General features: G+C 34.6%; 4 protein-coding genes across 4 annotated transcripts; all 4 read right to left on the bottom strand.

Moving 5' to 3' along the window:
- Positions 1 to 329: 329 nt before the first annotated feature.
- LOC133834207 (uncharacterized) lies at positions 330 to 4,992 on the bottom strand. The gene is made up of 7 exons (XM_062263733.1): positions 4,712 to 4,992; positions 4,485 to 4,586; positions 4,179 to 4,287; positions 3,801 to 3,916; positions 1,304 to 1,492; positions 771 to 913; positions 330 to 659 (listed from the first exon to the last, which is right to left on the bottom strand). The coding sequence occupies exons 1-7, from the start codon at positions 4,831 to 4,833 to the stop codon at positions 478 to 480; spliced, it is 963 nt and encodes a 320-aa protein (XP_062119717.1). The 5' UTR covers positions 4,834 to 4,992; the 3' UTR covers positions 330 to 477.
- Positions 4,993 to 6,807: 1,815 nt separating this feature from the next.
- Positions 6,808 to 10,540, bottom strand: LOC133834204 (WEB family protein At5g16730, chloroplastic-like). The gene is made up of 3 exons (XM_062263731.1): positions 10,153 to 10,540; positions 9,527 to 9,728; positions 6,808 to 9,438 (listed from the first exon to the last, which is right to left on the bottom strand). The coding sequence occupies exons 1-3, from the start codon at positions 10,167 to 10,169 to the stop codon at positions 7,021 to 7,023; spliced, it is 2,637 nt and encodes an 878-aa protein (XP_062119715.1). The 5' UTR covers positions 10,170 to 10,540; the 3' UTR covers positions 6,808 to 7,020.
- A 1,888-nt stretch (positions 10,541 to 12,428) lies between these two features.
- Positions 12,429 to 15,171, bottom strand: LOC133834210 (uncharacterized). Its single transcript, XM_062263737.1, has 3 exons — positions 14,981 to 15,171; positions 13,685 to 14,362; positions 12,429 to 12,914 (listed from the first exon to the last, which is right to left on the bottom strand). The coding sequence occupies exons 1-2, from the start codon at positions 15,148 to 15,150 to the stop codon at positions 14,236 to 14,238; spliced, it is 297 nt and encodes a 98-aa protein (XP_062119721.1). The 5' UTR covers positions 15,151 to 15,171; the 3' UTR covers positions 12,429 to 12,914; positions 13,685 to 14,235.
- A 1,290-nt stretch (positions 15,172 to 16,461) lies between these two features.
- LOC133834203 (V-type proton ATPase subunit H) lies at positions 16,462 to 21,536 on the bottom strand. The gene is made up of 12 exons (XM_062263730.1): positions 21,440 to 21,536; positions 21,271 to 21,325; positions 20,986 to 21,111; positions 20,807 to 20,909; positions 20,640 to 20,712; positions 20,472 to 20,537; positions 20,219 to 20,336; positions 19,761 to 19,922; positions 18,428 to 18,553; positions 18,024 to 18,149; positions 17,571 to 17,750; positions 16,462 to 17,057 (listed from the first exon to the last, which is right to left on the bottom strand). Exons 2-12 carry the CDS (start codon positions 21,304 to 21,306, stop codon positions 16,809 to 16,811), a joined length of 1,365 nt encoding a protein of 454 aa, XP_062119714.1. The 5' UTR covers positions 21,307 to 21,325; positions 21,440 to 21,536; the 3' UTR covers positions 16,462 to 16,808.
- Between the last annotated feature and the right edge of the window lie 203 nt (positions 21,537 to 21,739).

The raw sequence follows: 21,739 nt of genomic DNA, 5'->3' as shown, positions 1-21,739 counted from the left end.
TTTTCTTAGGAAATTACGAACTTTTTGAAATGTTGCCTAGTTTTAATTTAATTTTATTGTAAAGATTATTATTTATTTTTCTTAAACCCGAGTTATGATTATTTTAAATTATAAATAAATAAGACAACACTTTTTACGATTTAATACGTTTATTTATCAACATCTTTATTTTTTACAACTAAAACTAGAATTTAGGGTGTTACATTTTCTTAAATAAATCCTTCATGAAATTTAGAAATTTAAATTCTCATTTATGAATTAATAATAAAATAATTATTTTTTCTACAAATATCCTTTTTTATAAATTATTATACTTATAAAATACTCAATACTATAATATGCATGGTTGTTATCTTCATATTTTGAGATCTCTCTGCCTCTAATATGAAATTAATTTGCACAAATAGTCTGACATTTTGGGTATAGATGAGGGAATGGAGTACTTACTTATTCAACATAGCCATTATTACTTAAGGTTCAGGCACTGAGCGAGGTCGAAGTCACTGAAGAGAGTTTGAACTTGCGGACTTTTGTAGAGTTCTGAGGCTGGAAGACAACCTCTGTACTCGACCTCACGCATACCTCCTTCCACTCCGAAGCTGAAGCTCCTTCGCTTCGATAATCCCTAGGCGAGTACAAAACTTGGAGCGTCGAATGCGCTGTGATTTCGAAAGAAAAATGCACATGATGAATTAGAGAAACTGAAGACTCAAAAAAAAAAAAAGTTGATAGAAAAAGATACAAAGGTTAGTGTGGAAATGGATTTTTACCTAATCCAAGCATGCTTGTCTTCTGGATAATCAGACGACTGACTTTCGATCTTTTGATATTTCTCAAGGCAAGGAGATCTTCTGGCTTTCCCTTGAACTCCAGAAATTCTCCAAGTACATATTTATTACCTTTGAGCTCCACCCTGTGTGCAAACAAAATAGTAAAATCTTCCACTAGTGAAAGCCATATATCATGGAAACAAATGGACTATATTTGACAACCCCTTCTCTTTAATTTTCTTCAAAATTACATAAGAAACAATAAGCTTTTTTCCCTCAATAAAAATGGCATTTGCTCCTTTCTTTAACAAAGCAATAATAATGACCAGACAAGTTTTACAGAAGACTAAGAAACTTGTTCAAAGCATAAAAAACTGCAATGGGAAAGCAGTATCTAAATGTCATTTGAAATGACTTCAAAAATAAGGACTTCATACTTAATTCATTAATGTTCAGACAACCAAAGCAACAATCTCTTATACCTTAAAAAGGAAATAAGTATTTATACTTGATAGTATAGATAAATGACAAACCTATCCCAAATTGGAGCAGTACTGAGAATAAAATTGAGGTTCTGCTGTATAGATTCTTGCATCTCTTTCTTTCCACCTCCAAATGCACCCTTAAGCCAACCAGAAAACATAGGTTTTGTTTCTGGCTTCTGTTGAGTCCACTGGTCATAGGGAATGACTTCTGGTGGAAAAGAGCCTGGCTGAATGGTACTGCAAGAAAAGAAGTTTGGCGAAATTAAAGGGAAGACAAACTAAATGTCACAGATGTTACTATCTACAACAACGACAATGTGAAACAAACCTACAAAATCACTGAGATAGGCATGTGCAGTGGTTTAGCGTCCAACTTAAAATGGCTGCATTATAACTCTTTAATTCACTTCGAATACAAAATAATTATGTTTTCATTGTAGCAATGTACTTTCTAAATTATGCTAGTCTTGCTAGATATCATTCTGATTGACCCCAAGTAGGGATCCTCGATTCAATTGCCATAACAATAGGTAGAAACATAGAGACATCGAGGGTCAAAGAAAATGGAAAATAGGCCAATATGATAAGTGTTGTTTAATTGAACATATTGATGAGAACATACTAGTACAAAAGAACCATGAGGTATTTGCATGACCTCAACTCTCCCTAAGGCAATAGTTAAATTATTTATCATGATGCTCCCTCATTTTTCTAACTTGCCCATGTATGCTACTACAATAACCTATACACTATCAATATCCAGGGTCTATCACATTCACTGATGCAGTCTCCTGCTTTGTGCCTTGAGATAAGAGCTCAATTGAACAATTTTAACATTGTTTGAAGGTTGTGTTGTGGGGACTTGGCTTCTGAAGTGAGTGTGACAATCCTAACAAATCAAATATCTTGGAGCCAGTAGTTCAAAAAGTGTAAAAACTTAGATGGGCGGGAACCAGTGGGTCATCTAGAGGTGGAGACTTACCTTGATACAGTTTGTACTAACTTCCATCCCCATTTATTTCTTCTCTAAAGACCTAGCAAGGTTAATTCCTTTCTGTAAAGTTCAATACAAACATAGCATTGATGGGTAAATAGCTTTGGCAAAATTCTCTCTGTGACAGGTAACCAACAGGGCATCCGAATTAACAAGTAGAATGTGAATATAGCTGTTAGAGGTCCTTTATGAAGCCCATGCTATTCCTCTTATTCTCCCAAAGTTTCTCTTTCTTTCTAAGTTGGAAGTGGGACATGTGTTTAGAGTTTGGTTATGGGAAGTTTAATGGAGGGGCTTTTCTCCTTTTAAAATCTCTTTCCCTGGTATTTTCTTATCTTGGGGTGATAATATTTCTAAACATTCTATGATTCACTACTGAGTTTTTGTTAGGAAATAGGCATTAAACATTACATTAATAAGGTAATGGGGATGGTGGGTTATATTTTGTAATCAAGAATAATAAAGGGGTAAGTGGTTTGGGAAGTGTAAGAGCCCATATTGAGTATATTTAAATAGGGTTGTGGAGATGGAGAGTACATCGATGGTATGAATCTGAGATTAGGAGTAGTAACTCTTTGGGGAGAGTGGTGGTCTCTCGAATACCACTGGGTTTATTAGCTATATTATGCTATTTATCTGGTCATTGTTCTTGTAGTATTCTATGTGTTGTGTGTGAATCTATTTGGGACCTAACAGTTTTCCTCATTGTTAAATCTTCTTGAGGGGTTTCAGTTGAGAGTTAGATTAGATGGTAAAAGGGTATGGTCATTGACTCATCCATTTGACAACCTATTCTCTGGATTTTTAAGCCTTCTCTGGGAATTTGGAAGTCTGTGGCACTCAGTAAGATCAAAACATATTGCTCATGTGATAAGTTTTTTTTTTTTTTTTTTGCTGGAGACTCGTGTGATAAGGTTAATACCTGAGATATGTTGCAAAAGAAATGTCCTATTCTGGCTTTAAGTTAAAATTTCAGCATCCTATGTGAAAGGTTAATACATAGATCAATTGTTCATGCATTGTTCTATGGCTTTGAGACTTTGGTTCCAGTTAGTCAAAGGAGCTACCAGAGAAGGGTGTTGCAGGGATTCCTGGTTTTGGCCATTTTCTAGGAGCTTTGTTAGAGTTGGCAAGAAGATCTTGTGTTTTTGTAGTCAAGTTTTTCTGAGAGAGAGAACATTTACAGTTGTCTCTTCATGGTTTCCTCCACCAAGTATTTAGGAAATAGGAAGCACTGCTCTCTGTTTTTTTTTAAATACCAAATGTAGTGTAATTAAAACAATTTGGTTTAAGTTTTTTTATTTTATTTTCTTGTAGCTAGGTGAAAATCCATAGTCCTCAGCCAAGTTCTTTGCCTCTTTTCTAAAAAAGATTTTTAGTTCCTAATAAACATAGGCACATAAGCACGAACACGTGCACGCATATACATACATCAAATCAAAGTAATATGTAAGTTTACGAAATTTAAACACCATAACAAAAGCTACAGATTTATCTGTGAAGTAAAGAAACTAAAGGTCAAATCACGAAACATTCAAACTAATCGCATACCAACATTTCGGATTGGGAAGTATAACTTTGCAAGACAAGTATCCTTCAGGCAAAGCAACTCCTCTTTGTTCAAGATATGATTCAAGAATTGAAGCTTGTTTTCTAGTCTCCTCCACCTAAAAATAAACAAGTTGAAAGAAACAAGTTGAAGACCAAAATCCAGACAAAAACACTTGGAATCTGTAGATTTGGTTATGCATGCATATCCATTTGAATCATTACTTTTGTTTTTGCTGTCAAATACCATGAGTATCACATAAACAACCAAGTAAAGTGAACAGCAAACTAAACTAAACCAAAGATAACTTATCCAAGCATATCAAGGGTGCTGCAATAAGCAAAGGCATTCAGAAAGCATTGATTTTTAAAGCTACTTACTGGGTTAGGAAGATGTTCTGTTTTGTTTTTGGTCTCACACGACCAGCTACCATCCGCATTGATCAACACAAATCCAACAAGATTCTTGACAGAAACAACCACTGCCCCTCTGCACCAAAAACAGAAAAGTAACAAGTTAGTAAGCAGAAACAAAGCAAATTGAGTTGAAGTAGACATCTTTGACCCTTCTTCTATTATGTTGAGCTAGTTAACAGGTATAATGAGAGTATCGTAGTTGTACTGTTGAGAACATAAAGATGAGGCTTTTATTTATAATTTATAATTTTGGGAAAGAAATTTGCATACCCTTTGGTGAGGAGAACCAGATCGATGTTCTGTCGAGTGCCGGTGTCAGCATCGGGTATCCGAAGGCCGACATAGGCCTTCCCACCATAAAGCTTTTCAAGTCTGCAAACAAAAACCCAGAAGCAGAAAATTGAAAAGGAAGGGAATTGGCGTTCGAATTGTTGTATATGTACATACACACAGATATATATATATGTATATATTTACAGAGAGAGAAAGAGAAGTACCGATCGGCGACAGAGAAGAGGGCATTGGAATCGGAGGTCTCGACCTCTAAAATATCGTCATCGTAGAAGAAGCGCTTGAAGACTTTGTAAAGGATGAGACCGCACAGTATCTCCACCCACATGACCGTACAATCCAAGAAGATGAAGATGAAGATGAAGAAGAAGAAGAAGATTGAATATTTGGGAGAAAATGATACTATTAAGATTTGAGATATTCAGTACTTGAGTGATGAACTCGGATACTTACCACCTAAGCTTCAAAAGACTGTCAAGCTTAAATTTCTATTTCTTTAAATTATGTTTATTTTCTTTTTCTTTTTTTATTGTTGAAACTACAACAACTTTTTCATTTATTAATTTTGACTCAGCTTTTTTCTAATATATATAGATTTTAATTTTATTGGATTAATTCAGTGAAGTGAAGTGTGATGGAGTTTTTTTTTTTTGCTAGCAGTATGAGCTACATGAGAATTGAGTTTGGAAGTTAAACACCACAACTTTATTTATTTACTTACTTAGATACTTAATTATTATTATTATTATTATTATTATTAGAGAAATTAGTGAAAATGACTTTTTTTTCTTTTTTTTTTAATTTTGCAGTCTAGTTTACTTTTGATAATTTTTTGCAAAATAGTCTCTGTCTAAACTTCGACCAGTTATTTAAATTTTTCGACCGACTGTTTAAATTTTTCGACCACCTATCTAAATTTTCAACTAGCTATCTAAATTATGAGAGATCATTTTACAAAGAATTATTAAAACTAAACTAGAGTGCAAAATAACTTTAAAAAATAAGTCATTTTGCCAAAGACCCTTATTATTATTATTAGAGAAATTGGTGAAAATGACCTCTTTTTTTAAATGATTTTACACAACCAGTTGTTTAAATTTTTCAACCAGCTGTCTAAAATTTTCGACCACCTGTCTAAATTTTTGACTAACTGTCTAAATTATAAGAGATTATTTTGCAAAGAATTATTAAAACTAATCTAGAGTGCAAAAGGACTTTAAAAAAATATGTCATTTTACCAAATTACCCTTATTATTATTATTAAGGAAAGGAAGCCCATAAGTTGGCCATTGTAATTTGAAATAGAGATGGAGAAACAACATGGCAACTTTCCATCTATGCCTCATAGGAAATAGGACAAGGACAATGGTGTAATTTGCTTACTCTCAGAGCTCACTCACAACACAAGAACAAAACCCTTCTTCTTCTTCTTCTTCTTTTTGAATATAAAAACAAAGGGTAAAAAAGAAAAAGGTAAAGATGTTTGCTTTTAGGTCTACCAAATGGGGGGTATGCTCAACTTTTCCTTCTCACTTTATTATTGTAATGTCTTCCCACCCCTACCATTTTAAAAAAAATGGGTCAGCTCAGTCACCCACCAATACATCATAAATGGTCAATTAGTCAAGTTTGGTTTACAGCCCCATATGGTAAAAGTTTTTGCCTAAAAAAGACTCAAACTTGGTTGCTTGCTTGCTTAAAAAAGTTTTTGCCTTTGATATACTTTGTGAATAGTAGACTCAAACTAAAATCTCTTAATCTTCATTGTAACAATGAAATGAATAATCTTTCTTCTTTGGAGACATATATGATGATGACATGAGCCAATCCGGTAGTAGATTTGTGACATTTGCATTGACATTTTTGCCATACATACCCCCAAAACTAATTCACCTCTTATTCTATTCATTCTTTTTAACTTGTTTGTAAAGAAAGAATGTCACACACAAACAACACATTTGACCTCATTATGTTTTTTGGACTTTGGACTAGCTAGCTAGCTTAGCTAGGTCTACAAAAGCCTATCAATCACTAGAAAAATGCCATTTTTATAGGGTGTCTCCACTCAAACCAAAGCTTCCAACTTCCAAGTCTCTTGATTTAGGCATTGTTGTTGGAATGGGAACATTATCAAAATATTGGATCATCTTTTCTTTGCCACAATATAGTTGTGCTACTTACTATCCATTTAAAATAGCCAGAGGAAACTGATGAAGACATCATGAAACAATTTCAAGTTACAAAAAAGCCTTCTCACAAAATCTATATAAGAAGAGCCAAAAAGGGAAAAAGAGAGTGAAAATGGAAGGGGGAAAAAAATATCATCACATACAACATTGGAACATTAAAAAAATTAAAATAAGAAACCTAGAGAATGATACAACCCTCTTCATTTTTAGACCCTATTCTGGAAATCAGAAGGAAATTAAGAAAAAAAAAGCAAACACATTTAGATGCCAAATAAAATCAGTATACCTGCTTTCATAGCTGAGAGCAATTCAAGCCAAACTGTAGTCTATTTCTGGTTGCTGTTGCTGCTACCCTTCTTCTTTAGTAGGCTTCCAAACTTTTTGAGCAGAGGCTTCTTCTTCTTCTGCTGTAGCTGCTTTGATGGGGAGACACTTCCTTCTTCAACGGTTTCGGTGGAAGACACTCCGTTGATCTTATCAAAGCCACCTTCGCCGCTATCCACCTTTGACTCCACTTCCTCTTCTAAGGATTCATGTTCTGCTTCTCTTTCCGGCGAAAACTCCTTCTTTTCAATCTTGCAGCTCTCCCACATCTTAAATTCTACCTCTACTGTCTCATCTTCTTTATCTTTGTTCACATCATCTCCCTTGGGTTTTCCGTTCAAAGCCTCAAATTTGAATGAATCGAAGTGCACAACTTCCCCTTTCGATTCCTTGTTCTCTTGCTGGGAATTCTCTATCTTAGGTTGTTGTTCCTCATTATGCGGTGGCAGCAGCTCCACTTTCGACTTCTCTTCTCTCACATGTCCATTCTCTTCAGAGAACTCAACTACCTTAGGAAGCAAGTCATAATCTTTTTCGCTGTCTGTCACCTCACCATTTTCCTCAGCTTGCTTCTTGACCAAAGCTTCTTCAAGTAACTTGGACAATTCGTCGATCCTCTTCAGTGCAGCATCTTCCTTTGCTCGAAGCTCCTCGTTCTCTTCAATAACACACTGCAACTCATTATCTTTGTATACCACACTCTTCAGAGCAGCATCTTCCTTGGCTCGAAGCTCCTCGTTCTCTTGAATAACATTCTGCAACTCATTCTCTTTGTCCAATACACTCTCCTTGAGTTTCAAGCTCTCGGCCTTTGCTTTCGAAAGAGATTCCTGCAAGTAAATCACCTCAGATTCAACTTCCTTCAGGCCATCCTTCAACAGGGCCTCTTCCTCTCTCATAGCATATGCTTCTTCTTCTGCTTGTTTGAGCAAATTGACCAGCCTATTTACCTCTTTTTCCATGGAAGAATTTTCCTCTTCTGATTTCTTTAAACAAGTCACCATATGATGCTCTCTTTCCTCCCACTCAACCTTGGAATTTTCTAATTCAGTTTTGGAATGTTCTATGGAACTGATGAGAAGATCGATTTCGTGTTTCGCGTCATCGAGCATTGTTTCATACTTTTCATTAGTTTCTTTCAAGACCAATCTTAGATCTTCTATCTGAGACTCATAATTATCATGCTCAGCTTGATTGGCCAGCAACTTCTCTTTGTTTTCTCTTGCTTCAGCAGAGACTTCATGCAAGGCCGAGGCTAAACTTTCCATGGCCTTTTTGCTCTTTTCTTCTTCGTTCCTTGAATTCTCCAAATCATTTATGAGTTTGTTTTTCTCTTCTAACAAGTTTTTAACACTGGAAGCTGCAAGTTTCTCGTTATTCAACGCCTGAATTTTCTCCTCCTTCACAGATTCCAGCTCACACTTGAGCGACTCAACAGCTTTCGCCATTTCAGTAGTTTCTTCCTTGGCAATACCAAGACAACGTTCGGACTCCTCAATATCCCCTTTCTGTCTTCCAATTGTAATTTCCAAAAGACCCACCTTTTCTTTAAGAGCAGTGATTTCAGACTCGGCCTCATGTAACATATCATTGCTTCCCTCAAGTTGTTTCATGACCGAATCCAAAGACTCTGATGCAGATCTTTCCATCTTATGTGCTTTCTCAACCTCCATCTCTAATTCCTCAACCTTGACTTTCCACTCCTCTACCACACTCCTCGCATACGATTCAGCCATCCTCGCAGCTTCTAGCTCCACATTAAGCTGTTCAATAGAAGTCTCTTTCTCGGTTAGCTTTTCCTTGTAACTATTCGCCTTCTCGAGTTCTTGTCTAAGACAATCCATCTCAGCATTGAGCTTCGACACCATCTGGCTTTCGCTAGTCTCAGCCTCAAGCTTCGAATCAAGCAAAGTCTTCAGCCTGGCCAATTCAGCAGACAAAATCTCTGCCTTCTCAGCATGAATCTCAGCGATCTTAGTTGCATCATCGGCGTGGCTCAAGGCCTGATTCTTAGCATCACAAGTCATAGCCAATTCTTGCTTCAACCTCTGAAGTTCTTGAGTAGTAGAGAGCAGTGCAGCCACATCCACAGCATGTTGGCTCCTCACAGACTCAATTTCCTTATGCCACTCATCTTCCTTCTTCTGTGTTGCCTCAATTCCTGCCTGTTCCAACTCAACAGCTCGAAACTTCTCAATCTCCGAATTCTCCTCAGCTCGCTTCTGCGCAACCAAAGCCTCTTTGAGCTTCTCATTGGCCTCCTCAGCTACTTTCTGAGCTTCTTTCAATTCATTAATGGCCTTTGTCTTTTCCTTCTCAGCCAAAGCTATCTGTTCCTTGGCTTTCTTTAGATCTTCCTGAGCAGCATTCAAATTGTTCTGCAATTCTGATGATCCCTTGGCAAGTCTAGTAGGTTGTTTCTATAGCCAAGTAACACATTACATTACAAAGGAAAATTGAGTTTGGTCCAAAAATGAAGTATAGAAAGGCAGTGAATTTGGGACTTACCTCAGGTGGGGTGGCGAGCTTCGGTGACCGGCGGTCGATGGTGGGTTTGGCAGCAACCGTGCGCGGTGACCGATCCAAAGAAAGGCGAGAATTTTGCAGTGGTGAAGGTGAATCAGAATCTGATTTAGCGATTCCTCTACTGCTTGGTCTGGCAACTCTAGGGGTTGCTGGAGAGACTTTGTTGGGAGGAGGAGTCTCTGATCTGTTAAAAAAGTCAAAAATTTATACAACTGTATCAGACAACAAGTCTTTATATCACAGTGCAAAGCTATATAAATATATATACGAAAAAAAAAATTCAAATCAAAAGCGAGATGGATCTATCTACAGACAAAATAGCAAATTTTTAAGTCAAAGTCAGAGTTGAAGAACCGATTCACTCAATTTTAGTATGAAAAGTGGGAAATGAAGTAAAACCCATGTCTAGTTTAGAATCTAGATACTAATTGAGAAAATTAAGGGGAATAAAGATTAGATTTTTCAGTTATAAGAAAGGAAAAAACAAAGAACACTGTTAAGAGAAAACACTAAAAAGTAGATCCATTTCATCTAATCTCATCTACGAAAATGAAAATGAGAAAAAGGGAAAAGCCCCAACTCAGATCTCCGTCTGTTTGTGTACTTACTTAGGCTTGGAAGCCATGTCGGCGGCGGCGGTGGCGGTTCCGGCGGCGGAGAGAGAAGGAAGAGGAAGTTGAAAAAGAGTTGATTTTTACGAGTGTTTTGAGTGGAAAAAAAAAAGTGCTAAAATGGTGACATATTTAGCAAAGAATGATCAGATCAGAGGGTCAGATACAGAGAGAGAGAGAGAGATATATATATATATATATTAATGATATTTTAAAGAAGGGAAGTAAGTAAATATGTTCATTCATATGAAGAAGACGTTAATAAAAAAAAAGAGAGAGAAAGAAAGAAATGAAATTATTTGGGTTTGTTATCCTGTCTCTCCTCTTCCCCACAACTCCACAACTCTCTCTCTCTCACTCTCTCTCTCTCTTCTTTCTCTCTCTATAAGTTATCGTATTGTATTTATGGTATTTGTACTTTTCTTTATCTGTCTTTGGAGGGAGTGTATATGTTCAGAAGATGAGGGAGAACAGAGAAGTGAAATGTGAAAGTACGAAATTGCCCCTAAGATTTGGAGAGAGTAGGCTAAGGTAAAGTTGGTAACTTTGTCAGATAGAGAGAGAAAGAAGAGACCTGCTTTTCTCAAAATCATATTTATTTTTACTATTTTCTTGGACATAATTATTTTTAATTTTTGTTTGGTAATAAGTGATTTTATTTTGAGGTTATATATTTTTAAACCATGTCTTTTGTCTAATTATTTGTTTTGATATGTGTTTTGATAAATTATTTTTTGAATTTTGTATTTTCTAAAATAATTCAAATAAACTCCTAAACTCGATTTTGATCAAAGTTTTTTTGAACTAAAATCACAAATAATTTATCAAACTAACAACTAAGAACAAAAATATAGTCATTATGCCTAAGAACTATGTTTTTATATTTAATTTTTTGTTCATCAAAATCAGGTTTAGGGACTTTTTGAATCATTTTACAAAACACAATGTCCAAACAGATAATGAGACAAAAACACATGGTCTAAAAATATATAAACTATTTTATCTTAAACTGAAATTAATCATTTGTTTTTTTTTTCTTCTCTTTGATAAAAAAAGAGTCAAATAATTAGTTAGTTAGTTAGTTATTATCCATCATTCTTTTTTGTTTTAAAATAATAAAACAAAAGATGTTACAATAATTATGTGTGTGTGATATATAATTAGTATAAATAAGGAGATTTTAAATGAGGAAGGTGAATATTGTGAGAGAATAAAAGAAGTAATCTTTTGAAATTGAAAGTGACTTAATTCACTCATTATCCTCTCACCCAACAAATTCATGGCTAATTATTCAATGGTAATATGGATAGAATAATGAGCCAATTTAACATTAATAGTTAGTTAGTTAGATAGATAAATAAACACTTTAACCTCAATAATTGGGTAGATAGATAGACACAAATTAATTTTAAGTGCCAAAAGAAATGCCATAATATAATAATAACACTTGGCTTGGTTTGGGGCTAGCTTAGCTAATAATACTTAATGTTGAATCAATCAAATACTTAATTTTGTAAGGTAAGAAGCTGACTACCAACCAAAAAACTCTCTTTCTCTCTCTCTCTAAATCTTTTACTTCAACTTCAAGTTCTCTATCTCTAATTACATTACATTATACACACATATATAGGAAAATTCTCGGGACTTCATTTTTAGTTTTACCGGTGAGGCTCTCAGTGTTTTCGACCCGTAAACAATTTTCAGCGCGATTTTTTTTAAGCACGTGGAAAGCAACATGTTTGAACCTAATTTTCGGTACTATAAACTATTCAGAATTTTCTGAAAATTTGCAATGTGCTCTATATAGCTACAGCTACAGTATACACAGTCATAAAAAGAAATCGCGTTGAAAACTATTCACGGATCGAGAATACTGAGAGCACAATCCCTATAGAAGAATTATCCTATATATATATATATAAATATATATATATATTTATATTAGGTGAGACTTAGCCTTTAGAAGAGGTTGCAAAACAAAATGAATGCATCTCATCTCCCATGAGACTTAGTACTTAACCCCAAAGAATATGAGAGAAAAAGACTTCCAAACTCTTGTGTACTAATGCTTACTCAATCCATTGTAATTGATAAATCTGTACTATATGTAATCATCAAAATGGGTTTTTGATAAGCAAACTTATACATACATATATACATATATATATATATATATAGATAGATATAGTGTTGGTGAGACAAGCTAGGCTAAGCATATGTATGAGAGGAGATGAATAATTGAAGAGAGTAAAGTAAAACGTGACATGCATGGATTGGTACACATGAATAATAATTATTATTATTATTATAGGAAGGAAGCCATGTGCATGGATCCTTTCATAGTAATTGGTCTAATGGTTTTGGGGACCACATTATACATATTCTTCATGCTATTCCATTAATAGTATATGTTGTTGTCATTTCAAATAAATATACAACTACAGTGATGAAACAATAAATATACATTTCTTAACCAGAATGGGAAGCACAAGCACATTATAATGGCTCTCTTTCTCAAGGGCATTTATGTAATTTAGCCAAAAACATTGTCTGGGTAGTACGAGGATCAGATCAGATGAGATGAGATGAGAGAGGAGGACCATTATCAGAGCACAGAATCACCACAACTCATATCTATTATTATTATATATATATATATATAATATGCTTTGTTTATAATTTATATGCAGAGTGAGTGAGTGAAGAAGACCTTAATTTGATTCCCAACCAAACCCAGTTGTCATTTTGTCAAGTGTCAACTGTCAAAGCATTTCAACAAACAATGAGTTGGTTAATTTTATTGAGCCCAAAAAAACAAGTGGAGAAAGAAAAACATCAAAAAGGGTTCCTAATAATAGTAACAGTATTCATGTACAGATTAAGTATAAGACAGATTAAAACACATTGCAATAATGGAGGAGGAGAAAGTTATTGTGATTTGCAAGAGAAGAAATGTGACAGAGTGTTATTAACTAATAAGTAATGTAATAAGCAGATGAGTAGATATGATGAGTCACCCATTTATGATTTTATCACATGCAAACCAAGCACCATGTTCCCCCACATGTCATGTTTCTATTCATAATTATTATTATTATGGTGTTGATATTGCTTTCCTTTATCACACCATGAATCAATTAATACCACATAAAGATGAAAAATATCTCATTGCACATAGTAAAAAAGAGATAGAGAATGACTGTAGGTATCAGACAAGAAAAAGATATTAACTTCAAAATTATAATTTTATAGAAAGTGTTGAGAGAATAAAGAATGAGAATCGTCTTTAAATCTTTTAACTAAAAAACATTGATAATTAAATAAGTAATAAAAACAAAGCCAGCCAAATCCACTTATAATAACCACTTTTAGAATAACTGTGTGTGGAGTTATTTATATAAAATAATTGGGAAGAAATCTGCTTTAGGAAGAGAGTAACAACTGTCAGCCACATGGGATTGGCAGAAAATGCAGCCAAATATAAAGAAAAAGAAAAAGAAAAAAGTGGCAATGCAAAGACAAAACAAACCTTGGTTCATGTCATGCAATGCAACTGATTGATTGATTGATTATTCCTCTGCTTCTATTTCACTCTTCAAAACCTCTAAAAGTGAGTGTACTACCATCCACATTATCTTCTCACACTTCCACTTCCACCTCCACCTCCATCTCCACACACTTAGCTTCTGCTTCTGCTACTGCTGCTGCTACAATCTGAGACTTGGTCAGCATTCGACCGCGGGCATCTTTAGAAGTAGTGCTGGGCCAAGATGACATTGGGGAAGGGCCACCCGGTGCTAGCTTCCAACAACAACACAAACAAAACGAAACTTCCTCTACACAGACAGTCAGTCATTACATGTGGCATACAACATGTCTGCATTTGAGTTAGAGTTACCAAATGTGGAACCAAATACTAGTAAAGAATATAAAAGATGACAACCCTCTTCGAATACTAATAACATGGTCATATATTTCTAGTACTGGAAATTGGAATGGTACATGAACATAGTGAAATGCCTAGATTTGAGATTGAGATTTCACAACAGCACAGGGAGTTACAGATAAAAAACTGTAGTATCAATCATCATCATCATAAGAAAGATGAGAACTGGTGGTGCAGCCGGGTGCTTGGGGATCCTCAGCCCCACAACAATCATAGAACTTGGCAGCATATGGAGGGTCATCGGGGCCCAACTCATAGTACCTCGAAACCCAAACGATAGCAGAAAGAAAACATAATCAGCAAAGGAAATTCTTTTTTTGAAAAAACAAATAGATATTGCCATGAATAAAAGATTGGATTCAACCAACAAGTTAATGTTTACACAAAAATCAAATTAGTCAAAAGTAAGCATATTAAAGAAAGTAGATAGTTTAGTAACACACTATTCATTCTCATCATGCACAGCACAGTTTATCTTTATCTTTATCTTTATCCTTATCTCTCTTTCTATCCATTTATACAAGTTAAGTTACTGTAAAGTGTAAACCTTGGTCAATGGGTGGTAGCTTTGGAAATGAAATTGTAAGGGCTAGGCTTGAACTGTTAAAGAAGAATCCTTATTGGGTTGGGTTCAATTTGGGGAGATTAGCCAGTCATCAGTTATGGGTAGAAAATAAAAGGGTCATGGATTTCATCCATAGATGCTTGCCTAGAATAATACACATGTTTGCTTGGAATTGGAAGAAACATGATAAAGCAAAGCAATGAAGTTGGGGATTTGATTTGTATTTGTGAAGCGAAAAACAAAGATAACAGTATGAAAGTAGAGAGCTTTATGGATTGAAATTGAGAAAGAAGGTGAGAGTGAGTGGCGGTTACCTTTTCTGATCGTCGTGACGGCGACAAACGAAGAAAGAAGGATGAAATCGGCAAGAGGAAGAGGAGTTGGAGTGTGGATTGTATGTCGATTTGCACCTCTTGCAGACCCTCTCCTCAATCTCCTTCTTCTTCGTCTTCTTCTCAATCTCCATCTTCTTCTCCATCTCCATTGATCTAACCTTGGTTCATTAACCCATTTCGTTCATCTATATTCGATTCTATTCCTTCTTTCTTCATCACCATACGACATCCTTTTCACCATACGACATTACACTTTCTTTCTTCTTTTGCTCAAAACGACATTACACTTTCACTTCAATTTTACATTTTTCTCACGGGGCCGCTCTTGATGGGACAGGCATTCAATCTATTTTTAATATATTTTATGCATTTTTTAATAATTTTTTTTAAATATTTTATTTGGTAGGGACTATACATTTTTTGAATGGGGTTTTGTAAAATTACTTGTTTAAACTCTTGTGATTTGATAAATTTTTGGTTGGATATTGTGTTTTGTAAAATAGTTTAAATAAATTCTTAAACTCAATTTTAAAGAACTCAATTTTAAAGAAGAAAAAATTAAATATAACAACACAGTTGTTAGATAAAATGATTTTATTTTAAATTATTTTTAATTTGGTGATTTATTTATAATTTTAGCTCATAAAATTTTGATTAAAATCGAGTTTAAAGTTCTATTTGAATAATTTTACAAAATGTAGGGTCTAAAAAATTATTTATCAAAACACAGAAACAAATAATTTGACAAAATATAAGGTCCAAAATAGTATAAACTTTATTTGGTATAATATTTAGTAAGAAATTCTCATAAAAAGATATGATTTTAAGTAACATTTTAATTTTTTATGTAATTTACTTTTTTTATGTCAAAATATTTTTAAAAAAAAATAAGTGGATCTCCATAAAATTTCTTTACTCTAACAAGGATTACCCGTACTCAGGAAATAATACTCCAAAATTAATTAAAATACCTTAATTTTATTAAAAGTTAGTATAAATATATTTTTCTCTCAAATGCTCACATTTTTCTTTTTCTTTTTTATTATTCTTCATGTTTTGAAAAAGTACATATAAATATTTAGATAAAAAAATTAAAACAAAAAATATATACAAAAACTTCTTAAAGTAAAAGTATTTTCTAATTAATTATGAAAACAAAGTTAAATAAAATTATTAAATTAAAAAAGGTAAAAATAAAAACATTGAAAAAAAATGTTAAAAATAATTCTTTTTAAATAAATAAATTATTAATGAGATCTTTATACATTTTTTGGATGTAGATATAATGTCTAAAAAAATATTATATTATTACAGCTAATATAAGGATAAGCTATAAAAACAGGATAAAAAATAAAATAAAATAACTTAATCCATCCAACAAATCTCTTTACAATACTACCCCTTTGACTTTGACTTGGACTTGAATTGGTTGATTTTTACACAGAAATGGATACTTCATAAAAAGAAAAAAGAAGATTATGCAGATATCTCTTCTGCTCTCATAATTCATTTTATTGGGATTAAACTAAAACCAAACAAATAGTTACTCCCGGAAGATTTTTTTTATTCCACAGCTACAAATTCCACCAAAATATTTAATATTCCTTCCTTCCAGAGCTTAAAAAGAACAAATGAAATATTTCACAGCTAGGAAGAGGAACTGGTCCACTCCACTCCCACTTGGATAATCAACTCTTCTCCAATAATTATAATAAATATATATATAAAAATATGTGTATAGATATATAGACCAGACCCTTCAGATTCAGTCATCTAACAGAAGAGCAGAGGCACCACAAAAATGTACTCAAACCTGCAAAAAGCTGGCATACTTGGCGCCCAGGAAAAGCCGCTGAATGCATAGCAATGCGTTTTTGGTAACCTCTGCATTCTCGTGATTCATCAGTTTCATCACTCGTTCCTTCGCCTTCAGGTCTGTCACTATGATTCGGCCAGCGGCGTGGTGTTGAATGAACTGCGACAGATCAAAGCAAGCAACAGCCAGAGCTCTCGGATCGCTGGATGTGTCCAAAATAGTAATCAACACCCTCAGAATCTGCAAGAAACAAAAGTGTGTGACACAACTTCGGGTGATTGATTGATCAAGTCAAACTTCGGTTTTGGACTAAATGTATAACTACGATCATAACTTCATACCCTGGAGTGCTCTTGCTCCAGGGCTTTGTGGGGTAAAGTGTATAATGAGTTCGGGGTCTCTTGGTGTATGCCTTCATCGTGTTCTCAATTGTTTTTAAGTCAGTTAGAGCCGTGTTGGGCAATTTGGTTGGAGAGAATAGTAGGATTTTTGAAGAGTCTTCTTGTTCTGTGGACTCTCTTTGGGATAATTTGGGATAAAATTAGGTTCTGGGTTGCAACGTGGGTATATAGATCGAAAGGTTTTGAGGGAGTTTATTTTTTGGAATTGTGTAGGGAGTGGGTGTTTTTGTGGTCGTAGATTTTTACCATTGTTACCACGGTATTCCTCCGCAATAAGTGAGGGTTCTTAATGTTATTGAGTAGAGGTCTACTTTGACTTCTGTTTTGAAAAAGAAAGATCATAACTTCATACCTGAAAATCACTCTCTTCAAAATGCGTAATATTTTCGCGCCAGAACGCAGCATCTTTGTGCATTGGAGACCAATCAAGATGGCCAAGGAGTACTTCTTGCTTATATTTATCAAAGGAGCTCAGTTTTTTTATCTTATCCTTCAGGCCCTCGTCTAGTTGATTCAGAGCGTCCAATAGATCCTGACAAAAAAGCAAAAATCAGAACAATTAAGAAAATCAAACAAACAAAAAGTGGGGTGAAGAAGAAGAAGAGAGGCTAGAGACACAAAAACATTGTAATTAGGTAAACAAAAAATCAGGTACATCACCATATTGGAGAATTAGAAGATGAAGAAAAGTCGATTGGAATGCAGAAACTTTCTATTCAAAAAGCACCGGAGTGCAACCCTTTCGTTAACTCCAACTGGGACAAAATAACAAAGCAAAACATGTTACAACATTTAACTCTCTAACCTCGTCACTCCAAGCTTGTGCTTTCAAACTCTGAACAATTTGTGGTAGGCCAAGATCTACCATTTGTGCACCAAAAGTCCCTTTGGAGAGCAAGTTCCGGAGGGTCAAGACAACAACCCTAACAACCTGCCACACAATTTTTGTACCATTACTAAATAACCAACATGGTGCCTGATTACTATGTTTAGCATGGATAAAATCTGTAAATACAGTTTATGGTGTAAAGTTTTGAAAAAAATAGCGGAACAATGAAATGAAAAGAGTAGACGCTTAATAACAAAATTCTGTAACTATCTGAATTCCATAAGTACATAAACATATAAACAATTAACTCTGAAGTGACGTGTGATGACATTGTTAAAGAAATAATATACAAGTGAACAAACAAAACACAAGATCCTCACCTTTTCCTTTGTGGAGCTCTTCACCACGTCTATGAGTCGTGGAAGAGTTCTAGAAGTAGCCAAGTACTCGATGGCAGGTTCATAGTAGGATAAAAGCCACACACAAAGGCACGTTTCATAAAGAAGCTGGTTCAAAGAAACATACAGTTAGTTCCAAGTTCTCTAAATGGTGTACAATAATTCATAAAAACAAATAAACTAAAACGGAAGCTTGAATTATTGTTCCAAAACACAAATCTAGCTTGACAGATGCATTGAATACTTGTCTAGATAATCCTATAGAACAACACAGCACAACACGTAAAAATGAACGTAATTACTCTATTATTACAAAAGTAATTACACCAATACTTGGACACTTTAATTGACCACACCACACACCAAGGACTTACACACTCTTTACTTTTGAACAACCATACATTTATGACTCTTCACTCCTCTCACGTACTCTTTTTCGACACACTTGTGTATTATACACAGTACACTCGTAGTTTGCACTCATCTCACACACTTAACTCTTTGCTCACACTTTTTGTCTTTGTTAGAAAATTCTAGCAATAATTTTACAATGAGCTTGGCCATAAAACTAGAAAATTCTAGCAACTTTCATACATGTTAACTCGAGAAAATGCTAGAGTTTAGCAAAAAAACCTGGTTTTTCATGCTCGAACAAAGCATGTGGAGGTGCATTACCATTTTCTAAGAGAACAAGTACTACAAGAGGAACTAGAGATGCACCAAAGAAGAGCAAAGATCAAGTATCAGACCTGTTGACTAAAGGACTCAACACTACAAGGTTCTGGAATCTAAGAGAACAACTAATTAAGCATGAGACAAAGGAAGAATATGTCGATGCTGAGGGGGAGTATTGAAGAGACATCATCGACTCTAATACTCTAGAATTTTCTGCAGTTTATATATATAAAAATCGTTAGATTTGTCTAGCTCTTGGGCCAGGTCCAATGTAAAACTATTGCTAGAATTAGTGAACCAACGTTACTTGTATAAGGGACCTTGGGGTCCCTTAGGTGGTGTGTCTGAAAAGTGTGATCAAAGAGTCACATGTGTAAGTTGAGTGCAAATTAAGAGTGTATAATATTTGTGTGTCCAAAAAGAGTGTGTGAGAGAAGTTAAGAGTTATAAGCGTGTCAGTGTTCAAAAATAAAGAGTTTGTAAGTGCTTGTGCGTGGTTTGTTCAATTAAAGTGTCCAAGTCTTGGTGTAATTACTTTTAAAATAATAAAGTAATTGCGTTAATTTTTACGTGTTGTGTTGTTAAACATCGTGTTAAATACAAATGACAGCAGCAGTAATCCATATCTAATTGAAGTTACCTGAATAGATTGCTGAGTGGATGCTGGGGTAATCAAGGGAACAAGCAACTTAACTCCGTCAGCTTGGACAAAGGATGACCTAACCACAGGTTCCTTCAGTAAGGTTGCTAGACAGTTAACAGCAATTGGAATGCCACGGCTAGGATGGGAGGGCCTCTTCAGCTATAGATGACATTTGGCCCATATGATTAAAACTAATATTTAGAAACTGATAAATTGTACTTGAACAAGTTTTAGAGCTCGCTAATACCAAAGTGATTATTAACTTTTGGTTGCAAAACAAATAATAACGAGATTTTACACCACATGATGCTTGTTAACCAAAAAACATGAATCACAAAAAGTTGGCAACCATCAAAATATCCAACAATTACAGAAACATTCTATTTGCCACATATCACATATGAGTTACTTACAACCACCAGATGTGATGAAACAACCAAAAGCTGAAAGCATACCTGTGCACAAAGCCAATCCACCAAGCCTTTCAGCACATCATCAATAGTAGCTGTTGTTCTCTTCGAATTTGAGGCTCCCCCATTTGCAATAATTCCATCATGGGATTTTGGCCTTGCACTGTATTAACACGTAATGAAAGTAAAGGTTACAAAGGGGAAAAGAAAAATTAATATGCATATAAGACAATGGTCCTCAAGAATCAAGAGTTCCAAAAGATAAATATAGTTTGAAAATCTGTCAAGTTTAAAGTACCTCACTATGGAAGCAAGTATCTTACAGCTCTTCTCTTGTGCAAACCAATTACCATCCCAGAGCAATCTGAAAAAAAAAATTAAAAAAAAAATTAAAAGGTTCCTTCCTTGAAAAATTAAAGTGACATCAAATTTATTAAAGACACTAAATTTTTCGTCTTTGATTTACCTTAAGAAAGGAGTGTAAGTATCCGCACCAGAAAGTGAACTGTCATGGAATAATCTAGCCCTTTTTGGGTTTGCTACAATAGAGAATCTCAAAGGGATTAGTTAATGTCGTTAATGCAACAAATATAACCAAATTATCATAACGAGAAAGAAGTTGAAAGTAAGCACCTGCAAGCATTTCATCAATCAATGCAAGTACATATTCTACAGTTTCTTCCTTGTGAATATCGCGCAAAATGCTCACAAACACCCGAACATAAGCTGGTCCATCCTGCGAAAATGAAAGCAAGTAACGTAATGTGCTGCAAGTAATGTAGTTTGAAGTGAAAAAGAGAAGAAGAAATTACATCATCGAGCAATTGGGCTCTGTAACTCTCTGATCTGTTATCATAACGCCTCAGCAGTTGAAGACATGTTCCAGTGATGAGCTTGGTGGTCATGTAGGTCTCCCATGGGATATCCCTTTTCAGAACCTAAAAAAATCAAGTTTCGTAAACGGTTAAACCTTCATGATTTGGGATTTAGGTTAAATTAGAAGCGACAGAGTGAATGATCTGCAATTGAAATTGAATTTGATAGAGAACAGTAGCAGTAGTCGTGGTAGTAGCAATAGTAGTGATTGAAAGAGGAACCTGTTCAGTGGAGAGTTCGGCATGGTCCATCGTCATTGGATTGAAATCGAATCACCTGTAGAAATGGATACGATAGATGGTTGGATCGAGAAATCAGATCAAATGCATTGAAATCCAAATCCAAATCCAAATCGGGAAATTGGAAGACGAAGAAAAAGGATTGAATTACCTTTTGGATTGGAGTGTGGTTGTTTCGTCGTGAGAGCTTCGGAGGAAGGAGATGGTGAACGACTCACTACTATACAAACTACAAAGCAGTCATTATGTCAATAGTACACGTGTCTTTTTCTTTCTTTATTTAATTTTAAATAAAATATAATCTAAATTACCATAACTATAAAAAGTGTATTTGCAACATAAATATCTAATAATATTTAATTTTTTATTTTTGTGGTAAAAATATTTAATATTCAATGAGACATTTGTGAAAATTTCTCTTTTTTTAAGTGATTTTGTAATCTAGCTTACT

The sequence above is a fragment of the Humulus lupulus genome, chromosome 5 (genome assembly GCF_963169125.1).
Source record: "Humulus lupulus chromosome 5, drHumLupu1.1, whole genome shotgun sequence".
NCBI lineage: Eukaryota > Viridiplantae > Streptophyta > Magnoliopsida > Rosales > Cannabaceae > Humulus > Humulus lupulus.
The sequence above is the reverse complement of the archived record's forward strand: the minus strand, read 5'-3'. Positions and strand labels throughout refer to the sequence as shown.

Bases quoted from the DNA above. Each gene is read 5' to 3' on its own strand.
- LOC133834204 (XM_062263731.1), bottom strand. The intron at 9,439-9,526 runs GTAAGTCCCAAA...ACTTGGCTATAG, and splicing joins AGCTCGCCACCCCACCTGAG to AAACAACCTACTAGACTTGC.
- LOC133834207 (XM_062263733.1), bottom strand. From the start codon at position 4,833: ATGTGGGTGGAGATACTGTGCGGTCTCATCCTTTACAAAGTCTTCAAG. The intron at 4,587-4,711 runs GTACTTCTCTTT...TTTTGTTTGCAG, and splicing joins CTCTTCTCTGTCGCCGATCG to ACTTGAAAAGCTTTATGGTG. The intron at 1,493-3,800 runs GTATGCGATTAG...CTTTTCTTGCAG, and splicing joins CTTCCCAATCCGAAATGTTG to TACCATTCAGCCAGGCTCTT.
- LOC133834203 (XM_062263730.1), bottom strand. From the start codon at position 21,306: ATGACGATGGACCATGCCGAACTCTCCACTGAACAG. The intron at 18,554-19,760 runs GTAACTTCAATT...TCTTTGAACCAG, and splicing joins CCACTCAGCAATCTATTCAG to CTTCTTTATGAAACGTGCCT. The intron at 17,751-18,023 runs GTTAGAGAGTTA...CTTTTTTGTCAG, and splicing joins CACAAGCTTGGAGTGACGAG to GATCTATTGGACGCTCTGAA.
- LOC133834210 (XM_062263737.1), bottom strand. From the start codon at position 15,150: ATGGAGATGGAGAAGAAGATGGAGATTGAGAAGAAGACGAAGAAGAAG. The intron at 14,363-14,980 runs GTAACCGCCACT...TTGGGTTTCGAG, and splicing joins CGTCACGACGATCAGAAAAG to GTACTATGAGTTGGGCCCCG.